Here is a 13,227-nt window from a genome sequence, read left to right as displayed (position 1 = left end):
CAAACTTTCGCTAATATATTTCTTTGATTTTTCTGTTTTCAGTCACAAGCTATCTTGTTCCAAAGGTTTCATTCTCCTTTGATCATTCAGATTACAAGTAAACATAAATAATAACCTCAAACTATCCCATAGAAAATCTTTAATCTCAAATGTAATTCAAAAACACAATGACAGGGATACACGTACATATAGGCCTACATGTTAATTTTATTTTAATTATAGGGGAATCCATCCTTGGTATTATCAGAAATTTGTAGTTTCCCCAACATAACATTCTTGCAGTGGGGCTTTGTTACAGTTCCTAGAATCCCGGGGGGGCACTCAGTATATAACGCATAGTGGGTATGTGCCGCGGAGGGGACCCCCATTTTTACACTCAAATTTCCGTTCCAAGGCATAGCATTTTTGCCTTGTTGAGAAAAAGAACAAAGAAAGCCACTCCAAGGCATAGCATTTTCTTCTTATCGAGAAAAAAGAAGAGAGAAATCCGCTCCAAAGCTTCGCATATTTTTCGTTACGCCGCTCCGATCGCGTTGAATGAGCTGCAATTTTGGTGAAAAGCGGCCGCAGACCTCCCCGGCGGAGGCCGCGCTAGCTGCATCATGCACGCATGACCGTTCCGTAGGGATGCATACGCGCTCACACGCTGGCGATCCGTTCCAAGGACCCCCGTTTTCACAAACATTTGTCGTTCCGAAGCCCGTTCCGAGGACCCTCCTTTTTACAATAAGCCCGCTCCAAGGCCCCCGTTTTTTGTCTCGCCCGCGGCACACCCCCACCACTTTTTTGGTCGAGTGCCCCCCCGGGCCTAAAATACATTATTTATATACACAAGCTCCCATTATAAGAATATACAATATTTATCATTCTGTGTAATGATAGTCATTTTTTTAATTGGAGGAAAAGAAGAGGTTTTCATACCCTACATATTTCAAAATTATACCACCTATATTATATTTGTAGCCAATTTGAAATCACAACAGAGTGATTACATTTACATCTTTGCTTCTTCTTTTTTCCATCCAATTTTATTCGAAATTGTACTTCTCTCCTTCTTTTATGTTTTTTTTCTCCTTTTTATTTCAAATGATCTCGTTGTGACTCATGTAAAAAAGCATGCATCTATATGCATTGTCATTGCAGTGACATTTTCATTTTTTATGTTGAAAATTGAATTAACCAAAATTTTGCATTTTACTCTGAAGGTATCAAAACAACTTAGATTCACTATTGAATAACTTTCATAAGTAATGTTCCCCATTACCTTTATTGAAATGATGTTGTAAAAATATATACATGTACTGATGTACACTATGCAAAACTTTTACTTTTATATGTCATTTCATCTTTTTTATTACAATATTCTAAGAGCATTTTAACACTGTCACAGAGAGTTGTATTGGTGGAATAACAATTTTCAAATGTAGCTTTAATAATATTTCTCCATCACCCATTAGTCAGAGTTTGCTAATCAACTCTTATTGCTGTCAACAATTGAAACCAAATAATCACATGAATCCCATCGAGCTGCCATTCACGTGGCTCCCATCTTACAATCAGATGCAATCGATCCAATCAACCACAGCTTATGGGGAAATCCCTCATTGTCACATTCATTCCTACCAGAAATTTGCACAATGTACTTTATTTTACACACTGTATCGTCAAGACAACAACGAATGCATGAGAATATGTTACCTACCACCCCAAAACCACCAATAAGTCACCAGGTTAGGTTCTCTGTCCACAGCCTAAATAGTAATTTACCCTCCAAAATCCCAAAATAAAAAAAAAATAGTTTATCTGAAAAAGCAATTCTTCTTCTTAATACTGTGAAAATTTGAAGTCGTGAAATCGAATAAAAGAAAAGATACTTTTTTGGACTGCTTGGAAGCTTCGCTGAGATTACGCAGTATCCACATCTCATGCTTGAGTGAACCCAAAATTCAAACCTTGATTTCTTCTTCCATGTATTTATATATATCTATATATTATGTACAAGCTCTTGGGAAATTTCCTCTGCATTCAATCAAGTACTTTAAATGTTAATTGTTGGTCAATTCTCACATATTATATATCATTTTCGAACTTAGGAAATCAATCTTGAAGCTCAATGAAAATCTCAATATTAACTTTGGTCGACTTATTGTTGGTTTTGGGTGGCGAGTCACATGTAGAAAACATTTTGAATGAACATGCATTTTGGAAGTTAGTGTTGCTGGCTTTCCATAGTTGTGACTGATCTGATCAACTGCAACTCATTGTTAGATGGGGCCCTGGGGGGTGTTTCACAAAGATTTAAGTATGACTTAGAGTCGCACTTAAATACCGAGTTGCGTACGGTATGAAAAGCTTGACCGCATTGGTCAGATTGTGTCATGAGGACGCGCACTAATGAGTATCTATCAATAAGATCGCACGTTGCATATCATGTACGCGTCGGCATTTAAATGCAACTTAAGTCATGCTTAAATCTTTGTGAAAACCCCCCGGGTATGATAAGATTTTTTAAAAGCTCATTCTATATAGGAAAAGTCTGAATTCTATATGAAAGTCATGAGGAAAAGTGGAACTGTGCAGACTATAACAACATCATCAATATGGGGAAGGTTTCATGAAAAGTTTGGTCGGTGATTTTCACCATATAATTTGTTCTCAACCAATCAAATGCGAGGATTTGGAGGAAAATCACTGCTTATTTTATGAAATGCTCCCATGAACTCACTTTGAACTGGACAGCACAAAGGTCTCTGGCTTGATCAGTGTACCTTTACCTGCAGGTCAATAAGAGACAAAAAAGAGAGAATGGATTCAGAATGATTTGGATGAGTAGGATGAAAACAAAAAATAATATTTTGCTTCACATACAAATATTTTGAAAAAAAATATATTGAAAAAGTTCTACAAACTTGGGCGCTGTTATTTTTCATTAACGCCAAATGAAAAATACCTTCACATACTGGATTACTGTAAAATAGATTAAGTCAAATGGAATTATGAGAACAAAATAAAAATGCATTATAATCTATCATACCCTACATTACAAATTTTAGATTTTGATATATATATACAAATCACCTCCAGTGTAATTGATTTTCAATCACAAAATGGAATATATCTTCTTTGGAGATACAAAGAAAAAAAGTTAGAAATTAAAATGAGGAGGAAAGGCTGAATTCACAATGGTGATATCTGTGGTAAAAAAAAATATGATTTCCTGAATTATCATTATAATTTCAAAGTTATGTATTACAATATAATCATTATCCTTCATGGTGCTTAATGTTATCATTTTTTAATTGTTCCAGATGGTAATAGCATTCCTTTGAATTGATGCTATTTCAATCTTCAAAATTGTATAAGTCAGAGCAAAATAAAAGGTGACTTCTAATATAATATAACTGGGGAAAATAGAAGATGAAATTGAAAACATTTTAAATTTGAACAATTACTTTCTCAATTTGCTATTGAGAAGGTAAAGTCGTCCAAAAGCAAGCTTTACAATTATCAAAAATGGGATCACAAATGGATCAAGTACTATTCTTTCAATGCTGAAGTCACCAGGTTGGTTTGACACCAAGTCCACTGTCTCCAAACACACTACAAATGCAAACTTTCTTAATTAAAACTGACTAGGGCACTGCCAATATCGGCCTTTAATTTTGTTTTTCGTTCACACCAAGGTCTCATGAAGCTGAAAATTGATTTTTCTAATCAAGTTTACACATATGCGTACATGCCCAGCAATTGTAAACACGTTCCACAATTTGCAGTTGTACATGTTATATTGATTTCAATGGAAAGGAGATGGGTATGAGATCTATAGAAAATGAGAGGAAATGACTCCAATAGGCGGTTTCAAACCGCCTCGATCACAAGAATCCCCGTTAAATTACGAGAACTTTTTAAGGCTAAAAAATACCCGTTAATTATTCCTGCATTCACACCGCCCCGAAACACATCCTTCGGGATAAGTTCCCGAAGTTACGAGCATGCGCAGTGTGGTCTGATAAGCAAGGTGGGAGATTCAAAATCTCTAGCCCAGCAGCCACCCACGCCGCCGCGCCCAACGACACGCTGGGATAAAAGTTCCCGTAATTTGCTTTCACATCGCCAAAATACCTGCGACCTTGGAAAAATCCCCACGAAAGTTCTCGTAATTTCGCCAAGTACCTACTATTTAGCGGGTATTTTCTTTCGGGAGATTACGCGTAGTTTGCTTTCACATTACCAAAATACCTGGTATTTTCTGATCGGGGTAAATTTCCCGATCAGAGAATACCTGGAACTGGCGAACTTCGAGGCGGTCTGAAACCACCTAATGAGAAGAGAAGAGAGGGGAGGGGGGGAGGGGAGGGGAGGGGAGGGGAGGGGAGGGGAGGGGAGGGGGAGGGGGGGGAGGGGAGGGGAGGGGAGGGGAGGGGAGGGGAGGGGAGGGGAGGGGAGGGGAGGGGAGGAGAGGAGAGGAGAGGAGAGGAGAGGAGGGAGAGGAGAGGAGAGGAGAGGAGAGGAGAGGAGAGGAGAGGAGAGGAGAGGAGAGGAGAGGAGAGGAGAGGAGAGGAGAGGAGAGGAGAGGAGAGGAGAGGAGAGGAGAGGAAAAGAGCAGAAAAGAGAAGAGAAGAGAGAAGAGAAGGGGAGTACATAGAAAAAAGTACCAAGTCTGAAAAAAATGCTAACTAATAAAGAAAATAATCAACAAAAAATGGAAATGGCTTTAGGAGCTGATGGGGGGGGGGGAAGTAGTAAAAGTGGAAGGGAATGTCCAAGAGAGAGAGAGAGAGAAACAGGCAGATGGAAAATGACTTCAAAAAGATGGCAACAGTCAGAGAAACAAACTGACTGTACACAAACAAATGATACACACTTCAGAGAAAATAAAGGATAGCAAGGAAGAAAAAGAAAAGAATCAGACTACAGAGTGAAAGAAGATAAAGACATAATGAGAGACATGATAAGAGAGAAGGAAAAGAGAGTGAGAACGAAAAAGAAAGTGAGAGAGAGAGAGAGAGAAGGGGGGAGATGGAAGGGACCTCTTCCAAAGAATAGCAAAAGGAATGTTGATGTTTAATTAAAATGCCATCAGGTGTTCTGTGCATGGTTTATTTAACACGATCATGAACGCATCATTAATAGATTATCCTTTTTTTCCTCTCCCCTTGCCATTAGATTTAAAGGTACAGAAATGGGTCATATCAAAGTGTTTACTTTGTAAGCAACATCTTCATGTTAATTTATCTTCTGCTTTAAGGAGAGTGAATTTATTCCAATTTTCCAAAATTGGATTCATGAAACTAATAGGGATTGGTTTGGTTTATTTTATAATAATACAATCATATGTGTCTCATTAGACCTGTCTAAAGTATTTCCAAGTACATTCCAAACAATTAACCCATATTATCCCGATATTTCTTTTTCCAACGTTTTAGGCTAGCCCTCCAAAAGCCTTTTATTGAGTCAAATAATATCAAAATATACATAAGCAAACATTATTATACAATCAATAAATAAACTTAAACATTCCTCTCAAGTAAATAAAGAATGAAGTGACATACATTTAGTATTAAATTTACTTATCAAACCCGATATAGAACTAATATATCTCTCATCTTCATAATATTGATTCATTTTTTCTTTGCTTTTATATGTAAACACTGTTTTTTTTTTTACAATTTAACAGTTGAAAGAATAAATGCTGTTAATTATACATACCAAATAATTCAATGCATCATTTCTTTTCTAATCAAAACCAAATACATTTTTCAAACTAATGTGTGCCTCAGAACATGAATTCATTAATCCAACTTTGTTTTCTTCCAAATTTCTTTACTAAATTTACATTCATAAAAAAAGTGTACAATATCTTCCAACTCCCTATTACAAAATGAACATTTTTCATTTTTAACAATTCATCTTTAATTGTTTGTTCAGAAATCTATTTAATATCTTATACTGAAAATATCTCAACAAATATCTGAAGTAAAATGAAAAATCATGATATGGGATTTTTCAATTTATTATCAGGAGGGTCATCTAAATATCGATCCCATTTTGAACATATTAAACACATTTTATTTTTCCAAGTAAAGTTATATTGACATCCTTTACAGTCATGTTATAATATTTTAATATGTGAAGGTATCAAAGGATTTTCTTTATTTTTTCACAAGTTTCAATATTTACTCGATATTGACAGTTTGTTTGTCTTATAGAAAATACTACAGATAATTTACTTTAAAACAATTATTTGTTCACATTCATCATGAGTAAGTAATCAAATTATTATTCAATCTAAACCCCTTTTCATACCATGATTGAAATATACAGACTTATTCCCTAATAATAAAAAAATAATAACTTTTGAACAAGGAACATCAAGACAGTAGTAATTGAAACTTATGCTTGAAGGGATAAATTTTTACTCAAAATAAACAAATTTGGCCTTGAGTAATGGGTAATCGCCCGGGCACTGCTCGGCCACCGCTAAGTACTTTTACAGCTTGCTCGACTTCTACAAAAATCGTTTGGCGATGCCTAAATTCCAGCGGCACCCGAGCAGGCTACTTATTGGTCAGTAGCCGCTCTGAGTTGAGACTAAAGCCTAAACAAAGTAACAACCCGGTGGTATAAAATAAAACACACACAAAGGCCACACTTGCCAAAAGCATTCCTACCGTTAGCCCACAATGACTATTTTTTGTCGTTATGATAGCTTCACATTCCTGTCTGATATACATGAAAATGATTGTAATTATGATTGAATCTAATTCATGTATTTATATCAGTCGAATCTGTGATTCTGAATTTGGAAACTGGACAGTGTTATGCTACAGTCACATTCCCCCTGTGGCAGCCATTCGGTGAGTCGAAAACAGCCTGTTTATTTTATTTTTTAATTTTATAAAACCACCTACATGTATATGCAGCTGGTACAAAAATGTTCAAACGGCTGTTTTCAACTTGACGTATGGCCACCACAGAGCAAATGTGACTGAGGTATAACTGCCTCAAATACTTATTTCTTCATTATTCAGCAATGCATCACTCCAAGCATTACCATGGCCATGACCTAAAAGTATATCCAAGATGTACGATATTGAAAGGAATCGCTACTTCTTTACAATAACCTTTCTTGAATTTTACACGATAGAATTTCTTTTTAAAATGATGGACACATCAGTGAACACAATCAGCAAAAGTAAAATCATCACAAAAATTTCAGTACATGTTTCTACTTGTTAAATGAACGAATCTAACAAAATCATTTCAGCTTGAGTTTCTATTTCTATTCCATACTATTGATGCTTTTTTCTAATTACCCCATGAACTTCAAGTACTCCCAGCACTCTTTTATCTACTTTCATTCTTTCATAATACACATCTGCTTATGTTTTTATTTATGTAATGATCATTTCGTTCATCAATCATTTTCATTCATTTCTATTCAGTTGCTCATCACATATTGAGTTGGATTATCCCACATCACAAACTGAAATTGACCAAAGTACAAACAGTATACCAATATTAATATTGCATGCATCCAAGAAGGCAAAAAGAATAAGCTTGCACTAAATGGCACTATTTTAATAGTCTATCATTCTGTGCTCTCACAGTGATAGTTTTAAGAATGCACTTCAATATACTTCACTTTTAATCTAAAATCAGAGCTTCTTTTTTTGTCATTCCTGTACAAGTGTACTGGTATACAGAGCTAGAGGACATAAATCCATACTGTATTCCCTGCGTACAGGGTGATCTAGCCTAATTGCGCATAAAGGACGACCAATCTATATTTGGATCCTCTCAATTACAAGCCTTTTACTCTTGCTAAAAGCTAAGCAGTATCCATCATTGGCCTCCAGGTGAATACATACAGTTTTCTTTCCAACATGCTTTGCAATTGCAGCACTTTGATACTTCTCTCTTGTGCAATATATCAAAGCAGATAATCATCACTATTACTTCAGATAGAAACAAGAAGACCTTTCTTTATTGATGATCTACACATGTTTATAATATGGGCGATTACAAGCAAAAGCGGACATTTTCAAAAAATTTATATTGGCTCTATTTCAAATCTGAGTCAAAGTTTTCTTTCAAAATATGGAATTTTGTAAATACAAAAATTAAAGGGGAACATAATTAGCCACAAAAAAATAACGCATCTCCCTAAAGGAGATTAAGAACCATACAAAATTTTTGGACGTCATGGCATCCATAATGTACAACATACATGTACATGTACAACCATTCTGTATGTATTAAAGCCTCATATGTCAAGATCAACTGACAATTTAAACTTTACAGAAAGACTCCCTCCATTAAATCTAACAGTACCAAGTATTCAGGAAAGACATGTAAAAGAGTAAAGCGACTGATAGTGGAATCACCCATAATAATCCCTATTCCTGACTATTATATTTTTATTCTGCATCTCCCTTCTTTATTCTTTCTATTTGGTCACTACAAAGACCAATTGCACTGTTCCCCAAGAGCTCATTAAAACAACTTTTCTTGTCTCCCTTGTGTAGTTTTCTATACAAGATTCACTGTAGTACTCACGTTTCTTCTCAAAAATTCTGAGAAAAGATACATAAAGTTGTTTCAAGAAAACCTCATACAAACCATTTGCACCATAGTGACCATAAACTAATTGCAAAGAGGATAACGGTGAGTTGATGATTACAATGGCTTTGGAAAATGCTGCAAGTTTCCTACACTGCAATCATCTTGAATGTTCAACATAACATAACATAATTTTGTGTACTTTATAACTGAAACTCCCCAACTTGACCCTTACTCTTCATGACTGAGAAAATAGCTTTTATTTGCACATAGGATCATGCGGGACGGTGGATTCTAGAAGAAATTAGCCTAAAACCAGCGGGTAAATTGCCCACCCAGGCTTGTACCCCATCTTCCATTCTTAATCAAATGGATGTACACAACACAGCCTATACATGACCAAAGCATCGCCCTGCAAGTCTCTTCTGCCGGCTTGTGATAGAGAAATTTAGCTGCCGGCATTTTCATCTGAATTGATTGGCAAGGTTGAATGTAAAGTAATCAGGCCTAGAGCAATGGTAAGCTTCATCCAGGGTATGTACATGTAGACGGGGACAAGCAAGGCATAATTTGAAGCTGCACTTTTCATGTTTATAACTCCTACATGGAGTAGTCGCAGATTCAAGGTGCAATCACTTGAGATGATTTTGTCACCATAGGGGAGATCGGGGGTTAGTTGGAGCACGGGGTATAAAGTTGAAACATTGTAATTTTCTCTAACGACTGTAAAACAAATTTATGCAATACTGTCCTCAATTTATTGCTATTAATAGTTCACTGTTGTATTATTGAGGGCAGTATTACATAAATTTATTTTACAGGCATTAAAGAAAATCACAATGTTTCAACTTATCCCGTGTTCCAACTAACCCCGATCTCCCCTACTGGTATGGATTTGGTGTTACCAATGGTAAAGTTCTGACATACATGTACACAAGGAAGCAAAAAAACAAATATGACACAATGAGACCTCTATCATTGTACCATATATGCTGAAAATAACCAACACCATGTACACATGGGCATTTACTACATGTAAACTGTAGTTTGAAAAACTACTTTCAGATTGCAGTATGGGATGCTTTCAGTGAGCAATTACTTTTTTTTGGGGGGGGGGTATTCAATATTACTTTACTATCGATAACAAGACCTGTATCACACAGGTAAGTGTGCCCTTTCTGTAATCACTGTTTTGATTGGATAAAATATGCAAGAAAATTAAACATTTGAAAATGTTGTTTCATTGGTAACTGTTTACATAAATGCTTTCAAGTATGAGCTGCATAATGTATGCAGATGTATGCAAAATGAAAAACAAACTATGTTATAATATGGAAAGATGGATTTAGGAATCTATGTCAGAGAATATCATGGCTTCAAACACATGGAGCAGTACTGACATGGAGAATGCAGTGTCAGGCCTTCATATAAAAATCCCCTTTTCAGTCATGTAGAAATATATAAACATAGATCTGCTTAAAACTGTCATATTCCTGGTCCTACATGTAGGTCTATCAATCTCAGTATATTTAGAGAATCCCTCAGTTAACTTCACATTGTAAATCATATTAATCCTATAGATGGATTGAATATTTTAGTGTTTGGTATCAATACTGAATAAAAATATTTACACATGTCTGATTAATTCCATATGGTATAACCATGAATTTTTCCATACTGTATTTAAATAAATAGTTGCAAAAATGATGTTTGTGCCATAATATGTGACATTTGGTATTTTGCGTGTCATTTGTATCATTCATGTCATGTGTTTACTGTAGAGTTTTCATATTCCCTCTCAACTATCTTTTTCTTTTTATTGTGCTTTGACAAACACATCACAAATCATCTAAAGTGAACAAAATAGTTATTCAGGCTTCCAAAGTCCTTAAATCATTATATTTTCCTCAGATCTAGCCTATTCCCTATATATATCAACAATTCCTCAATTCATCTCCTTCATGTGATGAAAAGGTTATTATTTATTCCAATTGAACAGTATCCTAACTGATAGATGGTTTTCAACAAAGTCTCCAAGGGCCCATTTGCTATCTGCACTTCTCATTTATTCATATCAACTCATGCATGTATGCAGGGGTTCATAAGATGTCAAAGATGTTGGGGGTACACTTCTGGGTCTGTTATTTGCCAGAAGTATCAAATCTATTAATTTTACAGAGTAATGTCCATGACGTCATTCTTGATTAAAAAAAGGCAAACTTTTTAAGTACAGATGCGGACAAAATGGTGATTAATTCCCTTCAAATTACGTACAAAATGTCTATATATTTCATACAACAATAAATTGTCTGAAAAACTTAAAAATTACAGTTTGATCCCTACCCCCCCCCCATATAGTACATGTGGGCATATGGACTATATTACCAATGGAAAGAACCCTTTAGCCACTCTGAAATTAACTGCTAATTCGTCATATCGGTGCAAGAACGCCCTTAGCAAGATATTAACGCACACCCCATTGGGTGTGCAGAAACACCCTGAAGCTATGCCCTTATGTGTGCTGCGAATGGCATTCAGATTGCACTCATGCGATGCAAAAAAAGTGTGGTGTCATTTTTATTTTTCTTGTGATGTGACACTTTTGTATATCAAAAGCACATTATAAATCATTTGAATTGAATATTCATTTATATAGGCTTTCAAATCCATTTAATAACAGAGATAAATTTCCCTCCAATTTAAGCTATTTTTTATACCTACAGTTCCTCAAATCATCTCCTTCGTTTGATGAAAATATTATTTATTCCAATTGAATGGCAGTCTAACTGATAGATGATTTACAACAATGACTCCGAGGACCCATTTGCTATCTGCACTTCTCATCTATTCATATTAACTCATGCATGTAGAAAGTTCATAAGATTGATGTGAAAGGTGTTGGGGTACACATATGGGTCTGTTATCTACCAAAAGTATCAAATCTTTAAATTTGACAGAGTTATGTCCATTTTGATTAAAAAGGCAAAATTACAAGTTGATCTCTAACCCCCCCCCCCCCCCCGATGAATCGATCAACCAACAATGATTTACATAGCCACATAGACATGAGTAAAGGGTGGGGAACATAGGGGACCATAGCATTACCATTAGGGTCAATTGAGATTCAAACCCACAACTTTGGAATTGGGAACCAATTCAACCAAATGAATAACAGTCATTGAAATCCATATTTCTCAACATTTTGGAAACTGGACAATGCTATTTTCCTTAAAAGGACTCTCAAATTTGGTCATGTACACATTCATGACCAATCAGTTACAATATTCAGTTTCAAAATGATCACAAAGGTCACAACCAAACAGTGGTGGATCTATAGCCAGCTTGAACTCAACACCATTTCAGGAGTCATATCGTTTCCCCACAATAGTCGAGCCCTCAAAACTATTGTGTCTAATACGTCTGGATCCCTGCCTGCAACAAAATGCCCAGCGAAGAAAGGGTGCATCGCTTGCTTGAAGCATAACATTCTTCTTTTGACACCTGCTTTCATCACTATTTGGACACCTTGCCAACTTGAAGTGTACCGAGTGAATAATGCAGGCCCAGGGGAAGAGATACACTCACAAGGAAGGAATATATCCCGAGCTTTCAAGCTGCTAACCTTTGGAAGAACAAATCTGATGTGAACGGTATCGATCTTAAAAATAAGTATGGGTCCTTGTGTACACAAGGTTCATAAAGATTTTGATTAGAAATTTGCCCAAGAATGATGAGAACAATATCTTGGCCTTTTCAGGACCTTTCACATGAAAACATTTACAAGCAAAGCTTCATTGCATGTTATGGAAACAAGTGAGCATAGGGACAGGAATGTTTGGCAATATAAATTGAAAAGCGTCTGAAAATTCACACTGTACAGCTTGAAATCTGAAAAAGAAGATAACTATGGTTAATTTAATTATGCAGACCTTTTGACATACATGTGTAACTACTATCTTCATATGTTAAGTACATAACGAGAAAGCTAATTTATTTGGAATAGACTTAATAGGAGATAGCAAAAAACGAAAAACAAATAATAATTACCCGCAAGAACCTTTACCATGAACCACATAGAGAATTGGGAATATTTAAAACAACAAAAAATATTGTTTGATATTCATAACACACAATCTTGATTAGATGTTGAAGAACTGAGAAATGAACACTTCAATCCAGGTTTTAGGTGAATTACACAAGCTAGTATGTGAATAAGGCAGAAAATCTGTGACATGAACCTATCAGGATTACCCCAGATATTTTTCTAGAAATAGTTCAATTACAGTGTAGTCATGCATTCTATATTAGAAGAAATTAAGAAATGTGAAACGAACATGGACATCATTTGTCTAAATTGTGAAATGCATCTCTAGCTATAATATAGAATGTAAGTTTGGCAGATAATCTGAATCATAGCCCCAATAAAAATAAAGGACTATTTCACAAAGACATTTTGTATACTTGTCATGAGCATAATCTGCATTAGATGTGGAAGTACTGAGAAATGAAAATGAAAGTCATTTTTCTAAATCGTGAATTACATAAAGCACTCTTTAGAATGTGAATGGGGCAAATATTGTGACTGTAATGAGTATTTAGGACCCTTTCAAACATGATGATTTGTGTGATAGTCATGCCAATAATCTGCATTAGATGTTGAAGAAC

At 35.5% G+C, this 13,227-nt stretch overlaps 1 protein-coding gene across 2 annotated transcripts in view; it reads right to left on the bottom strand.

Moving 5' to 3' along the window:
* LOC121408240 (protein rogdi homolog) overlaps window positions 1–13,227 on the bottom strand; it is a 45,140-nt gene that overhangs the window by 14,839 nt on the left and 17,074 nt on the right. For both annotated transcript variants that reach the window (XM_041599637.1, XM_041599636.1), the window contains one exon: window positions 2,726–2,774. In XM_041599637.1, the coding sequence (XP_041455571.1) occupies window positions 2,726–2,774 (49 nt within the window). The remainder of the gene's footprint in view (window positions 1–2,725; window positions 2,775–13,227) is intronic.

The sequence above is a fragment of the Lytechinus variegatus genome, chromosome 2 (assembly GCF_018143015.1).
Source record: "Lytechinus variegatus isolate NC3 chromosome 2, Lvar_3.0, whole genome shotgun sequence".
NCBI lineage: Eukaryota > Metazoa > Echinodermata > Echinoidea > Temnopleuroida > Toxopneustidae > Lytechinus > Lytechinus variegatus.
Note: the sequence above shows the minus strand (reverse complement) of the source record. Positions and strands in the feature narration are given on the sequence as shown.